The 22,438-nt window shown below is 43.6% G+C and overlaps 1 protein-coding gene across 4 annotated transcripts in view; it reads left to right on the plus strand.

The window, feature by feature from the left end:
* The first annotated feature begins 8,090 nt into the window (after positions 1 to 8,090).
* The window catches only part of CDK5RAP1 (CDK5 regulatory subunit associated protein 1), a 57,216-nt gene continuing 42,868 nt past the window's right edge, over positions 8,091 to 22,438 (plus strand). For all 4 annotated transcript variants that reach the window (XR_008661292.1, XR_008661293.1, XM_055300757.1 and 1 more), the window contains exons 1-7: positions 8,091 to 8,198; positions 11,352 to 11,667; positions 14,880 to 14,983; positions 15,658 to 15,692; positions 16,667 to 16,767; positions 18,709 to 18,919; positions 22,122 to 22,242. Coding sequence is in view for 2 of the 4 variants with exons in the window: in XM_055300757.1 (XP_055156732.1) it covers positions 11,376 to 11,667; positions 14,880 to 14,983; positions 15,658 to 15,692; positions 16,667 to 16,767; positions 18,709 to 18,919; positions 22,122 to 22,242 (864 nt within the window). In the remaining 2 variants the exon portion in view is untranslated. The remainder of the gene's footprint in view (positions 8,199 to 11,351; positions 11,668 to 14,879; positions 14,984 to 15,657; positions 15,693 to 16,666; positions 16,768 to 18,708; positions 18,920 to 22,121; positions 22,243 to 22,438) is intronic.

A 22,438-nucleotide genomic window follows, 5' to 3' on the forward strand; every position in this document is an offset into this window, starting at 1 on the left:
CTCTGGACTCTTTGGTAGCCATGGTAGTCCCAAGAAGGACCAGACCCAGGATTGGCACTCCTTTTTTCTGGAGAAGAGCAGACCTGTAACCACAGGCCCATAAAGAAAGTGTATTTGTTATCTATTATTGCATGACAAATGATCCCCAAATCTAACAGCTTGAAACAACAAATATTTATTTATTTATTTATTTATTTATTTATTTATTTATTTATTTATTTATTTATTTAATTTATTCATGAAAGTCAGAGAGGGAGAGGCAGAGACACAGGCAGAAGGAGAAGAAGACTCCCCTGCTGAGCAGGGAGCCCAATGCAGGGCTCCATCCCAGGACCCCAGGATCACGACCTGAGCTGAAGGCAGATGCTCAGCGACTGAACTGCCCAGGTGCCCGAAACAATGAATATTTACTATTTTTCAGGTTCTGTGGATCAGGAATATGTGAGAGGCTAAGCTGGGATGTTCTGGACTCAGGATCTTTAATGAGGATGCAGTCAAGGTATTGCCTGAGGCTGCACTTACCTGAAAGCTTGACCAGGGCTAGACAATCCATTTCCAATATCACTCACTCATTTGGTTGTTTCCAGTTTTCCAGTCCTAGTTTCCTACGACATGGGCCTAATCATACATGACAAGGTAGCTGGCTTCCCCCAATTTTAGGAAATATGCTGATGAAGTGAGCACTAGCTGGCTTCTCCCAGAGTGAGTGACACACAAGAGAGAGCCAAAGAGGAAGTCCACAATGCCTCTTATGACCCAATCTTGGATATCTCAGACTGTCAGTTATGCTTCATTCTGCTCATTAGAAGTGAGTCGTCTGTCCAGCTGACACTTATGGGGAAGGGAATTAGGCTTCATTTATTGAAGAAAGGAATGTCAGAGAATTTGTGGACCTATTTAGAAACCATCATACAGAGCATCAGGCCCCTGTCCTGCAGGAGAGAGGACACTTTGAACATGCTTTGTGGAATGTTCTTTAGAAGTTGTAATGTGTTGCTTGGATGTAAGCATGCCACATTTATAACTCTGTACTTGCTTGCATTGTCCAGAAAATCAGTGACAACAGTATTGACAGCTTGTAATTAGAGAGTGCTTGCTATCTGCCAGGCACTCTGCATACATTTCTCTTTTTTTAAAAAATTTTTTTAAAGATTTTATTTATTTATTCATGAGACACACACACACACACACACACACACACACAGAGAGATTGAGAGAGAGAGAGAGAGAGAGAGAGAGGCAGAGACACAGGCAGAGGGAGAAGCAGGCTCCATGCAGCGAGCCTGACATGGGACTCGATCCCAGGTCTCCAGGATCACACCCCAGGCTGCAGGCAGCAGTAACCCGCTGCACCACCAGGGCTGCCCACTGCATGCATTTCTTCATTGGATCTTCACCACACACCGATGATCTCCATTTCACAGGTGTGGAAACTGGGGCCCAGAGACAGAAGATGCCTTGCTCAAAGTCACACACCTCTGAGCTTGGATCCAAACCAGGTCTCCTTCACTTCAGAGCCATCATCAGACATATAATGTGAACCCCATATGTAACTAAAAATTTTCTAGTAGCCACATTTTAAAAAGTAAAAAAAAAATAGGTGAGAGTAATTTTATTTTTATTTTTTTAAAAGATTTTATTCATTTATCCATTAGAGAGAGAGAGAGAGAGAGGCACAGACACAGGCAGAGGGAGAAGCAGGCTCCATACAAGGACCTGATGTGGGACTCGATCATGGGTCTCCAGAATCAGGCCCTGGGCTGAAGGCGGCGCTAAACTACTGAGCCACCCGTGCTGCCCTTATTTTTATTTTTTAAAAAGATTTTATTTATTTATTCATGAGAGACACAGAGAGAGACAGGCAGAGACATAGGCAGAGGGAGAAGCAGGCTCCACACAAGGAGCCTGATGTGGGACTCAGTCCTGGGACTCTGGGATCATGTTCTGAGACCAAGGCAGATGCTCAACCGCTGAGCCACCCAGGCATCCCAGGTGCCAAATTTTCATTAGAAAAATCTTTTTTTTTAAGATTTTATTTTATTTATTTTATTTTTAAAGATTTTATTTAGTCATGAGAGACACAGAGAGAGAGGCAGAGACACAGGCAGAGGGAGAAGCAGGCTCCATGCAGGGAGCCTGACGTGGGACTCGATCCTGGGTCTCCAGGATCTGGCCCTGGGATGAAGGTAGTGCTAAACCACCAAGCTACAGGGGCTGCCCAAGATTTTATTTTTTGAAAGAGAGAGAGCACAAGTAGGGGGAGGAGCAGAAAGGGAAGGAGAAGGAAAGGAAAGAATCTCAAGCAGATTCCCCTCTGAGCACAGAGCCAGAAGTGGGGCTCAATCTCATGACCCTGAGATCATGACCTGAGTTGAAACCAAGAGTTGGACTCTTAACCGACTGATCCACCCAGGTGTTCCAATTCGAAATTCTTGATTTATATTTATATTTCATAACATTTATAGTTGAAAAAAGTAGAATCACATGCCCAAGTTGTTCTAAATGCACTAAGATTTTCCAAATAATTTGTCTGTTTTTATTTTTTATTTATTTTTATTTATTTATTTTTTTTATTTTTATTTATGATAGTCACACACACACAGAGAGAGAGAGGCAGAGACATAGGCAGAGGGAGAAGCAGGCTCCATGCACCGGGAGCCTGATGTGGGATTCGATCCCGGGTCTCCAGGATCGCGTCCTGGGCCAAAGGCAGGCGCCAAACCACTGCGCCACCCAGGGATCCCCAATTTGTCAGTTTTTAAATTAAAAGTAACTAAACCTAAATAAAATTTAGTTCCTCATTCACACTAGCTACATATCAAGTGCTCAGTAACCACATGTGGGTGGTGGCTATTGTACTGGGACTAAGCAGTCCTGAGCAAGCCTCTGCATGAGGACACTGAGGCCCATGTGAAGTCACATAATGAGCCAGAGCCAGAGCTGGCTCTGGAAGTCTAGGGAGATGCAGGTGAGCAGAGGTATTCCAACCTTGCCTATGCATCCATCCATCTGCCCATCCATCTGTCAATACATTGTCATCTGAGAAATATCTACTGTAAGCCTACTCTGTTGCTAGTCCTTGGTGCCAGGAGCTGGTTTGCAAAGAGCAAGACTGACAGGTCCCCATGCACAGGGAATGGAAATCCAGCAGGATCTCCCACAATCAAATGTGTGATACAGATTGAACAGATATAGAAATAGCAGAGGGGCCAGCAGGGACCTGATCTACTCTAGGGGCTCAGGGGAGGTTTCTCTCAGGAGACATGGAAGCTAATGTTCATCTAAACTAGAATGCTAGGATGCCTGGGTGGCTCGGCAGTTTAGCCTCTGCCTTTGGCTCAGGGCGTGATCCTGGAGTCCCGGAATCAAGTTCCACATCAGGCTCCCTGCATGGAGCCTGCTTCTCCCTCTGCCTGTGTCTCTGCCTCTCTCTCTCTCTCTCTGTGTGTGTGTGTCTCATGAATAAATAAATAAAATCTTAAAAAAAAACACCCAAGTATTGTAAAAATCAGCTTCCACTGCTATAATGCTATGGTGGAAAAAAAAAAAAAAACAACAAACCTAACCCAACCTCCGTGGCCACAGCCACAAGCATTTATTTTCATGCTCCTGGGGCTGCACGTTGACTGCAGCTTGACCATTATAAGTTGGGCTTGGCTGTGTGGCTTTGCCCAAGGCTATGGGTTGGGCTCACGTCTACTTTGTGTAGTTTCTGGAGCCCAGGATGAAGGGACATCAGCTGTGAGGGGATGTTCTCTGGCAAGTCATTGGAGTTCAAAGACAAGCAAATTACACAAGCATGGTTACATCATCTGTCTACATTATGTCCTCTCATTCCATTGGCCAAAACATGTCATGTAGCTGAGCCATCAGTGGGGAAAGGGAAGGGGAGGAATCATTGCTCAGTAACAACTATCCTCAACCAGTAAGAGTTAGGTGGAAGGGAGGGAATGGCATCCCAGGTGAAAGATCCTGAGCTGAGATCAGCGGTGATCAATTGCCACAGATTTCTAAATGCTCTCCTTATTTGAACAAAGGAGTGTCTAAACTGGAATCTGGGGGTAGGGTGGGGTTTCATCACATTCATTGTCCAAGACACAACACTGTTCAACAGTCTACAACATGGCAACTAAAAGTAGAGCCTTGTGGTTGGAATGTGGTGAGATGTGATGGGGCAGGTGGTGGGAAATGATCCCTGGTTCCCATGTGTGCTGGTATGTGTGCAGGGCAGGATGGTAAGGGATGTTGGGAATGGCTGTTGAGTGTATATGTGTTGAGTGCAGCAAAACAGAGAACATCCCTCAAGCTCCCAGCTTCATCCTGTGGGCAATCAGAATTGCAGCCTCCTGCCCTGACCACAAAGGGGGAAGGTGACATCGCCCTGTGGTGCTGCGAGGGAAAGGGCCAGATTTGAAAGAGCCAGTTCTAAGCTCCGGAGAGACCTGGGTTCAAACCCTGACTTTTCCCTGATTCTCACATTGGAACCTTCTCACATTGGCTTCCTTCTAGCTCTAGAATTCCTCTCTCCTGTCACTCTAAGAGGACAAGTCAGAGTAAAGAGAGGGCCATGCTGATACCATAAGCAGGACCTGAAACAGGAAGTTGGTATGCATGGAAGGACAGGGCCCATGCTTGATGGTCACCCTTGGCAGTGTGGAAGACATCCCTCCTTCAACACAACTCATATTGGGATGCAAGTGCTGCCACCATGGTGGGGCTCTGTGGGACAGGTGCACCTGCTCCCCCTTCCATGGCCAAATTTGGACAGGACATCTTCCCTTTGCAGTAAAAAACTTCACAGTAAACCTGAATATTTCTCCAGTGGGAGTCTTTAGATTCCAGAGTGACCAGGAACTCATCTCTAGAGTTTTTATTTTTAAAAACTTTTTATTTATTTATTCATGAGACACACACACACACAGAGGCAGAGACACAGAGGGAGAAGCAGGCTCCATGCAGGGAGCCCGATGTGGGACTCCATCCTGGGACTCCAGGATCACACCCCGGGCTGAAGACAAGGTGCTAAACTGCTGAGCCACCCAGGGATCCCCCTTGTCTCTAGAGTTTAAGCATTTTGCAGGAATTCTGAAACATTATACTTTCACAGTATTGATGATTACCCCCAAATGATTAGATCACATTCTAGCTTATATGGAGAACCAGAGTAAAAATTAAGAACCATAATATAGGGGATCCCTGGGTGGCGCAGCGGTTTGGCGCCTGCCTTTGGCCCAGGGCGCGATCCTGGGGACCCGGGATCGAGTCCCACGTCGGGCTCCCGGTGCATGGAGCCTGCTTCTCCCTCTGCCTGTGTCTCTGCCTCTCTCTCTCTCACTGTGTGCCTATCATAAATAAATAAAAATTAAAAAAAAAAAGAACCATAATATAGTTTTTGGCCTGTGTTTGCCTTTGCATTTTTGACTGAATCGGTACCCAGCAGTCATCTAAGGAGACAGTATGAGTTTAATTCCAGTATGTTTCAAACCCCTGAAATCCAGTTTTGTTTCCATCGTCCTCACAACCCCAAGACAGCACAATGGTCCTGGAATCCACAATCTTTGGGCAATTGCCACAGATTTCTAAATGCTCTCCTTATTTGTCTTTCCATCCTCTGACCCCCAGTGCAGAGTATTCTCCAAACAGCAGCCACTTTATTGGCAAAGAAACTGGGAATCAGCAAGAGTGATTAATTTGGACTTGGCTATCATGGTGTCAAAGCCTCAGTGGGAACCAGCCAGTCTGACTTTCATTTAGTCAGTCAGTGGTAAGAATAGTGCTTTGGGGTCAGACTGGCCTGTGGGTGGATCCCAGTTCAGCCATGCACTAGTTGTGCAAGCTTCAGCATGTGTCTACCTTTTGTATTTCCAGTGTTCTTGCCTTAAAGTGGACAATAATAAGTTTATAGAGTTCTAATGAATAGTCAAAGAAATCATGGCAGCAGAGCCCCCAGAGTCTTACTAATTTGGAGTGCTGGGGCCAGTGTCTACATCTTACACAGGGCTTTCTTCCAAATCACAACCCCCCCTGTGCAGACAGAAGTGCTGAGGAACTAAATATACACAGGAGCATCTTTCTACCGCGACTGCTAACATGTAACTACTTTAGCTTCCTCTCTTCTTGGGTGAAATAATTCTGAGTTGTATGTACTGCACTGATTCCCAGGACTCCCCAACAGAATTAAGACCCAGATGCCCACCATGGTAACATTCTTTATTGGCTATCACCCCTATCCTGTTCCTGTCTCATTTCCTAACTACCCCATTAGTGTTTCCTGAGACCACCTACTTACACTCAGATCCTTGTCTCAGGTCTATTTCTGGGGAACCCAAATTGAAATATAATGCAAATCATTTATTCATTCAGCAATGACTTATTAAGCTCTTTCACGAGTTAGACTCTGTGCTAGATCCCGGGGATGTTGCAACAAACAAGACAGAATGTGTCCCTGCTCTCAGGGACCTGAAAGCCTGGGGAACCAGCAACAGCAAGTAAACAAATGACACCATCATTTTGGATAGTGACAAGTTCTGTGAGGAAAATGATGTGATAGTGATAGGAGCAGGTTACACGGGGGTGGTCAGGGAGGGCCTCTCTTAGAGCTGATATTTAAGCTGAGACATGAAGAACGACAAGACAACAAGACGGGGCCAGGCAAAAACAATCTTGAGGGAAAGAGAATTCCAGAAAGAGAACATTAAGTAGACTCTCATATAGACATGTGCTTGGCGTATTTACTGAGGGAGCAAAGTAAAGTTACGGAGGGAGTTGATGTGTAGTCAATTAGAGAGAACATATTAGAAGTAAGTTGGAGAAGCAAAAGTAAGCAGACCAGATCCCACAGGCCCTAGGACACAGTAGGAAATCTGGATTTTATTGTAACAGCTGTGACAAGCCACCTAGTGTTTTCAGTGGAAGAGTGATGAGCTCTGAGTCAATAAAACACAAAGTCTCTCTTTTTTTATTTTTAAAGATTTTTATTTATTTGAGAGAGATGGGGGAGGGGCAGAGGGAGAAGAGGCTCCCCGCTGAGCAGGGAACCCAACATGGGGCTTGATTCCAGGACCCCGGGATCATGACCTGAGCCAAAGGCAGACGCTCAACCACTGAGCCAGCCAGGCGTCCTTGAAGAGTTCTGTATTAAGTTAGTCATTAGATACCTAAGGGGAGGTGCCCCCTATGCAGCTGGACTCCGAGTCCAGGCTGGAACAGTGAATGGGACGTCTTCAACCTACAGCGCACCGCTGTCCGGTGGAGAGGACGTGAGCCACGTACGCAATTTAAAACTTCCCGGTAGTGGGGGTCCCTGGGTGGCTCAGCGGTCTCGCGCCTGCTCCTGGGCCAAGGCGCTATTCTGGAGACCTGGGATCGAATCCCACGTCAGGATCCCTGTATAGAGCCTGTGTCCCTGCCTATCATAAATAAATCTTTAAAATTTCCCAGTAGCCACATCAAAAAAAAAAAAAAAAAGAAACAAGTGAAACTAGTTTATTTTTATTTATTTTTTTAAATAAAGATTTTATTTATTTATTCATAGAGACATAGAGAGAGAGAGGCAGAGACACAGGCAGAGGGAGAAGCAGGCTCCATGCAAGGAGCCCGACGTGGGACTCGATCCCAGGTCTCCAGGATCACGCCCTGGGCTGAAGGGGGCGTTAAACCGCTGTGCCACCCGGGCCGCCCAAAGTTTTAGGTTTTTTTTTTATGATTTTATTTTATTTTTTAAGTATAATCTCTACTACATCCAACGTGGGACTCGAACTCACAACCTGAGATCAAGAGTCATGTGCTCCCTTGACTGAGCCAGCTGGGTGCCGCGAAACTAATTTATAGTTATTTAACCCAGTATATCCCACATATTGTTTCAACACGTAAGCAATATGAAAACGATTGATTATTCTGCACTCTTCCTGCGACATCCGGTGTGTATTTTACAACTCGGAACACCGTTCCGAGCACTCGGAAGCCACAATGAGGCTCGACCACTCACTCGGCTCAGCGTGGCAGCGGTCTCACAAAACCGGGACCCGGGACCCACCCGGACCGCACAGGGAGAAGCACTTCCGCTTCCGCCGGAGCGCCCGGGACGGAAGTCGCGGCGGAACGGAAGTCGGCGGTGTGAGCGTTTAGCCGCGGAACGCTGAGTCGGCATCCCGCGGGCCTAGGGGAGCTTCTGTCGCCGGGCGCTCGGGTTGCGGGAGGTGAGCCGGGCGGTCGGCGGAGGTGGCCGGTTCTTGGGGCCAGAGGGCGGCGGAGCCCCGCTCAGGGGAGGATGGCGGGGGCGCTGGAGTCAGACTGTCGGGGTTCGCGCCCCAGCCCCTCTGCCTATTTCCCTATGACCTTGGGCACGTCACCTCCTTGTCCTTCAGCCTCAGCCTCGTCACCCGTGAGGTGGGGACGATAGAACCTGCTCTGCATTGTTGCCGTGAGGCTCGCACACGGGAATCCGTGGGAAGCGCGGAGCACCGCGCCTGCAGCATTGCAGTCACCCCAGCGGAATGTTTGGGAGGTTTTATCGTTAGGTTTACTTCTGTGGAGGTGAAGCTGCTGTGTCGTCGTTATTTGAGCCCCCGCCCCTCTCCACCTCGTGGCTCCCCACACTGTGCTTTGCAAACATTGTATTTGTATCATCACATTTGATCTTACTACTCTCCGCATCTTACTCCTGGAGCAGTGGGAGCTCGGTCCCCAGGTGCCCAGGGTTACCTGGCTCCGCAGCAGCCGGGGCCGACTGTGAGTCCGGGGGCGGTGTATCTCCCAGGAAAGGGAGTGCCGGCTGCACATGTGCGGTCACTGAAGATTTACTGTGTGCCACTTTGGATTTTTAACATCTTTAATTCCCACGATACCTCCGGGGCCTGGGTGATAAACTGCCTTTATCTCTTTCCACGTGTGGAATTGGCAGATCAGAGATAGGAATTTGACTTGCCCAAGGTCACACAGCAAGTAAGGGGGCAGAAAAGAGTGACTTGGAAGCTCACACTGAAGTCTGTTATCCTCTGATACTTGAATGTAGGTTAGCACTGCGCCTGCCCAAAGGGCTGGCGGCGTGCATATCCAGCAGGTGGCCGAGTTAGAGAGGTAACAGACTCCATCTGCTCATTTTTTTTTTTGATTTTTATTTATTTATGATAGTCACACACACACAGAGAGAGGCAGAGACACAGGCAGAGGGAGAAGCAGGCTCCATGCACCAGGAGCCAGACGTGGGATTCGATCCCGGGTCTCCAGGATCGCGCCCTGGGCCAAAGGCAAGCGCTAAATCGCTGCGCCACCCAGGGATCCCTCCATCTGCTCATTTTACCCGTACAGCACCTGCCATGAGCCAGTTCCTGAATGGGAGATGCAGAGATGTAGAAATGAAAGATTGTTCCCTGTTTTTAGGGACCTCCCAGTCTGTAAGGGATAGCCGAAGTGTAAGTCGTCATTGACTGCAAAGTGTGAGGAGTCGTGAGATAGACATTGGGAGGCTTTGGGAACCTCGTGGAGGACGCCAACCTGGACTTTGAGAATGGTGGTCAGGACAGGCTTTTGGGAGGAGGCAGAGGCCTTAAAAGCACAGGAGTTGGCTGAGTCAGAGAGAAGATAGGCTGGCCAGAGAGTACAGCGTATATAACAGCCTAGAAGCTAGTGAAGATCAGTACAAAAATGCTATGACTGGAGTGAGGCAGTCAGGCTGGAGATCCCGAGGTCCAGAATTCCTTCCTGGGAGGCAACCACTGTTTCTTTTTTCTCTTCTCTTCTCTTCTCTTCTCTTCTCTTCTCTTCTCTTCTCTTCTCTTCTCTTCTCTTCTCTTCTCCTCTCCTCTCCTCTCCTCTCCTCTCCTCTCCTCTTCTTTCTCTTCTCTTCTCTTCTCTCTTCAATCTTTTTTACAAGATTTTATTTATTTATTTGAGAGAGAGAGGAGACACAGGCAGAAGGAGAAGCAGACTCCACTCAGGGAGCCCGACGTCGGACTCGATCTCGGGTTTCCAGGATCACACCGTGGGCTGTAGGCGGCGCTAAACCGCTGAACCACCTGTCCCGCAACCACTGTTTCTTATGCATTGTAGAGATACTATGTTCATTTACAAGTGTGTACCTTAGTATTCCTGTACTCTCTCCTCCCCCACTGCAGATTAAAGTAGAGCACACCAAGGTACTATTGAGCGTCTTGCTTCCTTGTTTTCGTCATGTATAGGTACAGCCTTACTTTCTAACAGTTGGATTTGATCCTATTGCATGGATGTGCTATGACTTCTTTAACTACTCCCCTTTTGATGACATTTATATATTTTCCGTACCTTTGCTGCTGCATTATCCATATACATGGGTCATTTTGCACATGTAAGACTGTATCTGTAGGATAAATATCTAGAAATGGAACTGCTTGCTCCAAGGGTTTGTGTGTTTGTAACTTTGGTGGCAAGTGGCAAATTGCCCTCTATAAAGAGCATGCTTGTTTTCCATCCTCCTAGCTATGTGTGAGAGGGCCTCGGTAGAAAGTTTAAAGGCAGTAATTCGAGATCTTGAAGGGTAGGAGTCGCTGATCGGACATACGGTACTCCATGTTAGATACTTTCCATTTGAAGGAACTCAAAGGAAGATGCCCTCAGATAGTAAGTGGTTTTCATAGTACTGGGAGGCAATGTAGCAAGGTGGCTAGGAGCATGGGCTTTGTAGTCATATAGACCTTCATTCGAGTCCTGGCTCTGTTGCTTTGGTGGGAGCTTAGGTAAGTTCCTCAGCCTCTCTGCATCTATTTCCTCATCTCTGAATGGGGATAATAATAGTGTCTATTGTCTATTTTGCTGAGGATTGCTCTGAAGATTTAATGCATTGTTACAGGAAAGCCCTTGAAACTGTTCCTGGCACAAGATGCTGCCTTTTTTTTTTTTTTTTTAAGATTTTATTTATTTATTTATTTATTTATTAGAGACACAGAAAGAGAGAGAGAGAGAGAGAGAGTGAGGTAGAAACACAGGCAGAGGGAGAAGCAGGCTCCATGCAGGGAGCCCGACATGGGACTCGATCCCAGGTCTCCAGGATCACACCCCAGGCTGAAGGCAGGCGCCAAACCACTGAGCCACCAGGGCTGCCCACAGATGCTTCTTATATTGTTGCACAGTCTCATCTGATCTCTACCACTCCTTTGTTTTGAAAACTACCTAGATTTGTATCTTACTTAGCATTTCTTAGTGTGATCTTGGGCAAGTTGCCCCAGTTTTTTTAAACTTGCAAAATAGGGATAATATTAAGTGTATCTTCTTGTGTTTTTGTGTATTAAATAATATTAGTACACTGGAAGCTTTTAAAGCATTACCCTGTATATAGTGTTCAATAAATGTTGGTGATACCTGTTATTCTTTTGCAGACTTTGGGCTGCTGATTTAGTGCCATGCATCCTTTACAGTGTGTCCTGCAAACACAGAGGTGGGGGCCCTTGGCTTCTGTGTCCTGGCTGCTGCTCAGGACCTGCAGGGCACTTAGTAGTCTCCCCAGCACTGCATATCCCAGTCCAGAGAAGCAGCAGGAAGATGGAGTTCAGAAGGATTTCAGCTCCAGGCTGGCCACTGGGCCAACTTTTCAGCATTTTTTAAGAAATGCTTCAGCTCCTCAAGAGAAGCCAGACATGGAGGACCCACCCCCCTATGTCACAGTGGAAGAACTTTTAGGGAGGCAGAGAAAAGGTTGGTTTTATTTTTCTTCTCTCTTTGGACTTCCTGCTCTGTTCCTTTCCAGCATCGACAGCCTGATTCTTAATTATTTTTTTATTGTAGACCCAGCTTTGGAGGATTAATAGTCTGGGAATAGCTGCTAGTTATGGAATTGTCAGAGACTTCTAAAGTAACATTGATATAAAGAAACTTGGGGTGCCTGGTTGGTTCAATCAGTTAAGTATCTTTTTTTTTTTTTTTTTTTTAAGATTTTATTTATTTATTCATGACAGCCAGAGAGAGAGAGGCAGAGACACAGGCAGAGGGAGAAGCAGGCTCCATGCAGGGAGCCTAATGTGGGACTCGATCCCGGGTCTCCAGGATCACACCCCATGCTGAAGGCGGCACTAAACCACTGAGCCACCGGGGCTCCCCCAATCAACCCCCTGTAGGGCTCTGTGCTCAGCAGGGTCTGCTTGTCCCTCTCCCTGTGTCCCTCTGCCTAGCATGTGTGTACTTGGTGCTCCTTTCTCTCTCTTTCTTTTTTCTTTTTTTTCACATCCTCTCTCTTTCAAATAAATAAAATCTTTTTTTTTTTAAGATTTTATTTATTTGACAGAAAGAGAGAGAGAGAGAGAGAGAGAGAGGGCACAAGTAGGCAGAGCAAGAAGGAGAAGGAGAGGGAGAAGCAGGTCCTTTGCTGAGCAGATAGCCTGATGGGCTTGATCCCGGGACCCTGGGATCATGACCTGAGCTGAAGGCAGATGCTTAACCAATTGAGCCACCCAGATGCCCCTAAATAAATAAAATCTTAAAAAAAAAATAAAAGAAACTCATACTTTTGGTCCATGTGACTGGTGGTGGGGGTAGAAGTTCTGGGGAGTCCTCTCTTTAGTTACCTTTGGAAACCCTATAATCTCTGTTCTGATATTTATTTATTTATGATATTTTATTTATTCATGAAAGACACAGTGAGAGAGACAGAGACATAGGCAGAGGGAGAAGCAGACTCCCTGTGTAGAGCCTGGGCAGGACTTGATCCTAGGATCATGCCCTGAGCCAAAGGCAGATGCTCAAACCACTGAGCCACCCAGGCATCCCTCTGTTGTGATTTTTAGATCTCTTAGGTTTTTAGGTCTTAAGTCATAAGACAGTTTTCACAATTCGTGCTGTAGGAATTCCCTCTTTATGCCTAACCTGATTTTCTTCTTTTTTAAAATTTATTTATTAGAGAGAGAGGGAGTAGTGTGTGTATGCATGCTCATGTGAGTAGGTGGAGGGGCAGAGTGAAAATCTTTAATAAGACTCCCCACTGACCGTGGAGCCCCATGCAGGGCTCTCTCCCATGACCCTGAGATCATGACCTGAGCCCAAATCAAGAATCAGGTTGCTTAACCAACTGAGCCCCCCAGGCACCACTATAAAATAAAAAAAAAATTTTTTTTTAAAGATTTTATGTATTAACAGAGAGAGAGAGAGAGAGAAAGAATGCATAAGTCGGGGGAATAGCAGGCAGAGGGGGGAGGGAGAAGCAGACTCCCCACTGAGCTCCATCCTGGGACTCTGGGACCATGACCTGAGCCAAAGGCAGATGCTTAACCGACTGAGTCACCCAGGTGCCCCCGTAATTAAATTTTTAAAAATTGGTACAAAATATTACATTGACCTATACTATGATGTACCTGTCCCCTAAAGTTGGACATTAAATTGTTTTAAAAATTTTTATAAGTGATGCTATGTCTGTTCATATGTACACCCATGCATATGAATATAAATGAGTGTATCTATCTATCTATATATCTATCTATATATATATCTCCTATTAAATTTTTTTTCCAGGATAACTATCTAGGAGTTGAATTAGTAAATCAAGTATGGGGATGCCTGGGTGGCTCAGTGGTTGAACGTCTGCCTTCAGCTCAAGGCGTGATCCCGGAGTCTGGGATCAAGTCCCACATGGGGGTCCCTGCATGGAGCCTGTTACTTCTTCCTCTGCCTGTCTCTCTCTCTCTCTCTCTGTCTCTTGTGAATAAATAAATAAAATCTTGAAAAAAAAAAGGAGTATGTACATCTTGTGACTCCTGCTAGGTATTTTGTAGTCCTTTATATATATATAAATATATATATTCGTTGTTCTCCTCAGTTCTCTGACATAAATATTGGTGTTTTCTTTTTTTAAGACAAGAAAGTGAGCCAAGGAAGGTTTAAAAAAAACCCCAATGTTTCTTTCTTTTAAAAATTATTTCTTTTTTTCTCTTGGTTTTCATATGTTTTTTTCATCAACTTTTAACTTCATTTGGATTTTATTTGAGTCTGTGGATTTAAGTGTGCTATTGGGGACAGGGGTTGATAGAGGAATTTAATTTCAAAGGGCTTGCCAGAGTATGAAATGGATGTTTTTAAAACTTTATGCACGTTTTATTTATTTATTTAAATTTTATTTATTTAATTAATGAGAGTCACAGAATGAGAGAGAGAGAGGGGCAGAGACACAGGCAGGGAGCCCGATGTGGGACTTGATCCCGAGACTCCAGGATCATGCCCTGAGCCAAAGGCAGACGCTTAACCACTGAGCCACCCAGGCTTCCCTGCACGTATGTTTTACATCATAATATAGCCATGCTTGCTTGCTTTCTTTCTTTTGTTCTTTCTTTTTAGGATTTTATTTTTAAGTAATCTTTGCACCCAATGTAGGGCTTGAACTTACAACCTAGAGATCAAGAGTTGTGTGCTCTACCAATTGAGCCAGTTAGGCACCCCATTGCTTGCTTTCATTAATATGCTTGTTAAGTTATTGTAGGAAGTTACCTCATGTTTATTTTGTGGCTTTGTGTACCCTCTGGCCACTGCTACTGGCCAAGAGGTTGGAGAATCATTTGAGAAGGAGGAGTGTAATGTGTAGATTTAAATTTTTCCCTCAGGTTGATAATCAGCACTATCAGCTAGTCCTCCCTTTTCTAATTGTTTTTATAACCAGTTGCCTTGATTCTCAGGTACATGTTTTTCCTGTATTTTAAATGATATGGTTTGTGATTATGTATATATATGATGTAGTATTTCTTTTGTTCTGAAAGTCATTAATTCAGGGTACAACTGGAGATTAATGGTGTCTTAGAATTGAGGCCATAGGAGATTTAGTGGACAACCAGTTCCCTCAGATGTTTCTGGGGCATTTGGGAAGGAGACCTTTTGAGACATGTGGTCCCTTTTAGTTTGCCTACTGCGGAATCCCTCTCTTATTGCAGTCTATCTGGAGACCTATGGCTGCCAGATGAATGTGAATGACACAGAGATAGCCTGGTCTGTCTTACAGAAGAGTGGCTACTTGCGGACCAGGAACCTCCAAGAGGTACATGCATTTTCTCCTTCCATTGTTTTCTGGGCCTGGGTGAGACTTTTATTGTGCCAGTTTTTATTTTTTAAAAAGATTTTATTTGTTTATTCATGAGAGATACAGAGAGACAGAGACAAAGCAGAGAGAGAAGAAGGCTCCTCACAGGGAGCCCCGTGTGGGACTCAATCCCGGAACTCTGGGATCACGCCCTGAGCTGAAGGCAGATGCCCAACCACTGAGCCACCCAGGTGCTCTTGTGCCACTTTTTAGATACGACTTCAGAAATAGGGTATGGCCTGGTGAGAGTGAGTTCCCTTGAGTAAAGTGTGTAGCATAGAACTAAGGTATATTTTTGTTTCATTTATTTTTGAAACTTCTATGGTGGTGCTCACTTTTAGGCAAGGAACTAAGTTAAAAATGGGCTGTGAGGTGGAGGAGAATGGGGAATTAGTGTTTAATGGGTACAGAGTTTTAGTTGGGAGTTCCCCAGTGGTTCTGGAGCTTGGTGGTGGTGGTGATGGTGAATGTAGTTAATGTTACTGAACTATATACCTAAAAATGGTTAAAATGGTAAATTTTATGGTATGTATGTTTTACCACAGTAATTAAAAAAGGACAATGAGTAGTGATTCTATAAGGAGATTGCAAAGATTATAATTTTCCTTTTTTTCCCCTTGTTTTCCACTTAGGCTGATGTGATCCTCCTTGTCACATGTTCCATCAGGTAGGAGTTTGTTGTTTACTTAGAGAGTGAATATATTTTATGCCAGAGTTAACAGTGCCAGGCTGTGGAGATGAGTCAGTGGACTTGCAATTTTACTGCAGTGGAGATAGCATTGATAGAACTGGGTTAGCATTTGCTGAGAACGTACTGTGTACTAGGTCCTGTGCTGAGCATTGTACATGCACTAATTAATTCTCACAACAACCCTATGAAGTAAGTGCTGTTATCAAACCTGTTTTATAGATGAGGAAACTGAGAATATGCAGAGGCATCCAACTTTTCCTAAGGTTTCTCTTGCAGGTAATGGCACGTGTTTACGATACAATTCATATCATAAGGGTTAGGGTGCAGTCAGTGTAGAGATGGTGACATCCCTCAGAAGTGAACATACTGTTTCTTACTTTGTTTTTGTGTACAAGGTATTAGTGTTAATGTTTCCTTAGTATTACTATAATCCAACATTTTTGTTTGGAGTGTTTCTGCTATGAGATACTGAACTACATGGCTTTGGGAGATTCAGAAATGAATCCTTCCATGGAGCTTGGCTTTAAGGAGCTTAGTCTGATACAGGAACTAAGGCAGAGACACAGCATAGGTCTAACGTCTGGCAGAAAGCACTACGTAAAAAATGAAAGAGAAGTTGCTATAACTCTAGGAAAAAATATAGTTAAAGTGATAGGGCATTTGAAGAGTAGGCAAAACTCTGTGAGGTTTTGTGAAGTAGATTGTTTCTGAATTTGACTAAAAGGCTTGTCAGGTTTGAAGATATTCAGGAAGGGTGTCATTGTGGGAATGGTAAATTACAGCAAGTGATGCTTCTTCAGTTGGCTCCCTGCCTATCTTCCTTAACCTAAAAGATAGATTTTCATTTAAAAAGTTGAAGTTTGTTTTAATTTTGTTTCCATTGTCCTACTCTTTTAGCTTGTGCTATAGTTTATTTTCAGGTTCAGTTCTGCCTCTTTTGATTTTTGTAGGGAGAAGGCAGAGCAGACCATCTGGAATCGTTTACAACAGCTTAAAGCCCTGAAGACAAAACGGCTCCGCTCCCGAGTACCTCTGAGGATTGGGATTCTAGGTATCCGGTAATTTGCAGATTTTGTGTTTTGATACTTGGGAAACCCTTAGAGGCTGGATTCCTAGTGTTTGAAGAACTATTATACACCTCATGTAATTCTTGTGTTTGATGTCAGAGGCTGTAGGGTTAAATGAGGTAAAGCTCATAAAAGGGCTTTTCATAGTTCCTTGAAGTAATAGGTACTCAAAGTGGCCTATCCTTCCTAGAGTCTGATGTGGCTTATGGCAGCGTAGAGTTATGGATAGGAGAGGGTTTGGAATATGAAAGAGCAGCATGAATTTATAGCAGAGGCACCTTTCATCTTGACTCCTGATATATGCCCAAGTGAAGATCTAGATCTGCACTGACCAGTACGGTAGCCACTAGCCACGTGTGGTTATTTAACTTTAACTAAAATTAGGGACCCGTGGCTGGCTCAGTTGGTGGAGCATGTAACTCTTGATCTCAGGATTGTGAGTTGCTGTCCCATGTTGGGTATACAGATTATTAAAAAAAAAAAAAATCTTTGAGGACCTGGGTAGCTTAGTGGCTTAAGCATCTGCCTTCCGCTCAGGTCCTGATCCTCAGTTCCTGGGATCCAGCCCTGCTTCAGGCTCCCTGCTCAGCGGGGAGCCTACTTGTCCCTCTCCCTCTCCCTGCAGCTCTTCCTGCTCTTGCATGCTCTCTCTCTCTCTCTCTCTCTCTCTCCCTTAAATAAAATCTAAAAAAAAAAAAAAACAAAAAAAATAAGTAAAATAAAGTAATATTAAAAATTCACTTTTTCACTCTCACTAGCCACATATTGACTGCTCACTAGCCACACTTAATTAGTGGTTAGCAGTTTGGACAGCACAGATAAAGAACATTTCTATCATCTTAGAAAGTTCTCTAGTACAGCTCTGATGTGGATAATTGGGAAGCATATTTAAAAAATGAATAATCTGTACCCTCTTGGTCTCAGAATTTAGTTAATGTGTTTAACTTTAAAACAGACTGCCCATTGTGGAATAATTAAATTAATTTCTTTTGATGATGGGTCAAAACATAGTTGGAGCATATCCTATTATACAGATTAATGTACTAAGTGATGTAGAAGATTGGAAGGATTTGCTGAAATGTTTCATTTCAGTTCCTTCATTATAGAAGTCCCTGGTTATATCTTTGTTAGGAATTTCAGAAATCTCCTAGATACTTTGTTTTTTATTATGGTAAAATATATGTAAGATAAAATTCATCATTTGAACTGTTTTTTTCTTTTAAAGGTTTTATTTATTTATTTGGCAGAGAGATAGAGCCAGAGAGCACAAATGGGGGAAATGGAGAGGGAGAAGCAGGCTTTTTGCTGAGCAGAGAGCCCAGTGTGGGTTTTGATCTCAGGACTTGGAGATCATGACCTAAGCTGAAATTAGACGCTTAACTGACCGAGCCACTCAGGTGCCCCAAGACTTTGAAATTCTATAGCCCTACAAATAAACAATGGGTTTTTTAGGATACAGAAAATAGCAGCATACATAGTTAATTCATTTCTTAAAGGTTTTACTGAGCATTATGGGCAAAAAAAGGGATAAAAGATATAAGTGCAGTTGTATGTAAGTTTTATTTTTAAAAATAAGGTTTTGGAGTACCAAGTAAATTTCAGTTGAAAAACGAGATAATTAAAAAAAAAAAAAAAGAGATGGTTCATGTTTAGAAATGTTTTTTGGGGATGGTTTAATTTTTTCTGGGTATTTAATTGAATTTCTTTAGTTGCTTGCTTCCTGTGGTTTTCTTGTATAGGAAGATGCAGGTTCTAGTGCTATGAAGTATTGGGCAAATCTGAGGAGTGATGATGCTAATGCTAAACTCTTTGTGAAGTTTCTGTGCCTTTGTCTCTGATCATAGTTGGAGATATGTGTACTGAGAAGTAGCCATGAGAATAGATGAATTTGGAAACAGGTGCTCATTTTTTTTTTTCCTTTCCAGGCTGTATGGCTGAGAGATTGAAGGAGGAGATTCTCAACAGGGAGAAAATGGTGGATATTTTGGCAGGTCCAGATGCCTATCGGGACCTTCCTCGACTGCTGGCTGTTGCTGAGTCAGGCCAACAAGCTGCCAACGTGCTGCTCTCTCTGGATGAGACTTATGCTGATGTCATGCCAGTCCAGACAAGCCCTAGTGCTACTTCTGCTTTCGTGTGAGAACACCACCCAAGAGGCCGGGAGTGAACACCTCCTTTCTCTCTTTTATTTATTTATTTATTTTAGAGAGAGAGAGAAAAGAGAATGCATACACATGAGCTGGGGTTGGGAGTGGGAATAGGGAGGGGCAGAGAAAGAGTCTCAAGCATACTCCTCACAGATTGCAGAGCCCGATCTCAGAACCATAAGATCATGACCTGACCTAAAACCAAGAGTTGGATGTCCAACCGACTGTGCCACCCATGTGCTCCTCCTTTTTCATTTTTTTTAAAAGATTTTATTTATTTATTCATGAGAGAGAAAGAGAGAGAGAGAGAGACAGAGACACAGGCAGAGGGAGAAGCAGGCTTCATGCAGGGAGCCCTATGTGGGACTTGATCCAGGAACTCTAACATCATGCCCTGGGCCAAAGGCAGGTGCTAAATCGCTGAGCCACCCAAGGATCCTCTCCTTTCTCACTTTTGAAATAACGTTAAGGGTGCCAGTTGGTTAAGTGTCTGAGTTATTTATTTATTTATTTATTGATTGATTGATTGATTCATTCATTCATTCATGAGAGACACAGAGAGAGGCAGAGACATAGGCAGAGGGAGAAGCAGGCTCCCTGTAGGGAGCCTGATATGGGACTTGATCCCAGGACCCCAGGATCACACCCTGAGCCCAAAGCAGACACTCAACCACTGAGTCACCCAGGTATCCCAAGTGTCTGAGTCTTGATCTCGGATCAAGTCTTGATCTCAGGGTCATGAGTTTAAGCCCTGTGTTTGGCTCTCTGCCGGGTGTGGAGTCTATTTACAAAAAAAAAAAGCGCTAATTTTGCTGTGTTAAAAAAATTAACACATGCATATAGTACAAACATAAAAAACTAAAAAATGATGAAGTCAGACTCCCTCACCTGTCATACCAGTCTCTCAGAGATAGCCTTGTTAGTAATTTTTTGTATTATTCTTTCAGAAGTATTCTTTGCATATCCATTCATAAACATGATATGGGGTCTTTCTTACCCTTCTTTGTATATACTCTTAATTTTTTACTTAAAAAATATTGTCAGCTTTCCTATTCCTTTTTTTTTCTTCTTGAACTTTAACTGGAACTTTAGTAAATTCTAGTGACAAGAGTTCATATTTGTTGAAGAATATGTGGAAAAGATAGAAAAAACATGAAGAAAGTCAGAATCATCTATTCCAAACACCTAATGATGAACAGTTATCATTTTGTAATATTATTTCTGTATATGCTTTATATCTGCATTTATTTGTAAAAATTGGCTCTTGATTTACTTGGAATTTTTAATTTTAAATTTTTAATTATTTTTTTAAAAGATTTATTTATTTATTAGAGGGGGTTGGGGAGCACAGTGGGGAGGAGTGGATGAAGAGAGGAGAGGGAATCCTAAGCGGAGTCTGATGGGCTTGATCCCAGGGCTGTGAGATCCCAGGACCGGAGCTGAAACCAAGACTCTAATGCTTAACAGACTATGCTACCCAGGCATCCCAATTTACTTGGTTTTATAACCTTATTATAAATGGTGAACATTTCTCATGGCATTAAATTTTCTATAACAGAGTTTGGCAAATTGGCAAAAAAAATTACAGCCTGTTTTTTGTAAATACAGTTCTGTTGAAATATAGCCATGCTCATTTGTTTATATGTTACCCATGGCTGCTTTTGCTACTATAATAGCAATTGACTAGGGACAGGGACTGTATGGTCTGCAAAGCCCAAGATATTTACTGATTGTTTTTTATTTAATTTAATCTAATCTAATTTTAATTAATTAATTAATTTTCTGTTTATTTATAGAAAGTTTGCCAACCTCTGTCATTTTAATGGCATACTCCATTGTTGGAATGCTTAATGAAAATAATAACTAACATTTATCTAACAGTTCTTCAGTGAACATCTTTGATACATATTCATAATTATTTCCTTAACATAATTTGAGGCTTTCAAATACAGGATGCAAATGGAAGAAAGAGAGTGATTTAATTTATATACCATAATAATCGGATTAGGAATGAGTGAGAAATATGGAACCCTCTGTCTTTTTTTTTTTTTTAAGATTTTATTTTATTCATTTATGAGAGACTGAGAGAGAGAGAGAGAGAGAGAGAGAGAGAGAGAGAGGCAGGCAGAGGGAAAAGCAGGCTCCATGCAGAGAGTCTGACGTGGGACTCGATCCTGGGCCTCCAGGATCAGGTCCTGGGCTGAAGGCAGCGCTAAACCGCTGAGCCACCTGGGCTGCCCTTTTTTTTTTTTTTTAAGATTTTATTTATTTATTCATGAGAGACACTGAGAGTGAGACAGAGACATAGGCAGAGGGAGAAGCAGGGTCCTTGCAGGGAGCCTGTTGTGGGACTGTTGTGGGACTCCATCCCTGGACCTCAGGATCCACGCCCTGAGGTGTCCCAGAACCCTCTGTCTCAAATCTGAGGTTTCTTTTTATTATACACATTCTATATTTTTTTTCTGCTCTAGATGAAAAAAGTTCAAACAGTATATTTATATTTTATATTGATGGGATACAGATATGCCAGAAGTAGTATATCTGCACTCTGTTTTTCTCACCACTGTGCTCCCTCTGGGTAACTGCTATATCCACCAATTATGATGTGGTTTCTATCTTGTGATCAGAGTCTAGTTTTTTTTTTTTTTTTTTTTTAAATATTTTATTTATTTATTCATGAGAGACACACAGAAAGAGAGGCAGAGACACAGGCAGAAGGAGAAGCAGGCTCCATGCAAGGAACCTGATGTGGGACTTGATCCCGGGTCTCCAGGATCATGCCCAGCCAAAGGCAGTGCTAAACCACTAAGCCACCAGGGCTGCCCTTGTTTTTTTTTTTTTAAAGATTTTATTTATTTATTCATGAGAGAGACAGAGAGGCAGAGATACAGGCAGAGGGAGAAGCAAGCTCCGTGCAGGAAGCCCGACGGCCTCAATCCTAGGACCCCAGGATCATGCCCTGGGCCGAAGGCAGACCCTTAACTGCTGAGCCACCCAGGCATCCCCAGATTCTGGTTCTTAAAGAAAAAAAAAAGTCTGCCTTTAAAATGCCTCAGATTGGTCCAGTCTGAATGTGGTGCCAAGAGGATTCAGAGCCAAAGGATAATGCCAAGGTAGCTGTGTCCTGCTCCTTGAGGAGGAGTAAGGCTCCGGTTACTTCTGTTACTAAGTTTTGATGCTTTTCTTCCTAGGTCTATTATGCGAGGCTGTGACAACATGTGCAGCTACTGCATTGTTCCTTTCACACGTGGCCGGGAGAGGAGTCGACCTGTTGCTTCCATTCTAGAGGAAGTGAGGAAGCTTTCAGAACAGGTGAAAAGTTCTCCAGGCTTTGTCTTACAAGTGTGTTTTAGGAGGATGAGGACAACCTTTCTAGTTTTGCTGCGTGTGCTATCTTTGAGCTGTAAATTTTAGAACCCATATCTGGCCAGAAAGAAATACCTGGGTAAATATCTGATTTGCTGCTCATAAATTATAGGCAGATCTATGTGAAGTTTGCTGAGGAGGC

The sequence above is a fragment of the Nyctereutes procyonoides genome, unplaced genomic scaffold (genome assembly GCF_905146905.1).
Source record: "Nyctereutes procyonoides isolate TBG_1078 unplaced genomic scaffold, NYPRO_anot_genome, whole genome shotgun sequence".
NCBI classification, from domain to species: Eukaryota; Metazoa; Chordata; class Mammalia; order Carnivora; family Canidae; genus Nyctereutes; species Nyctereutes procyonoides.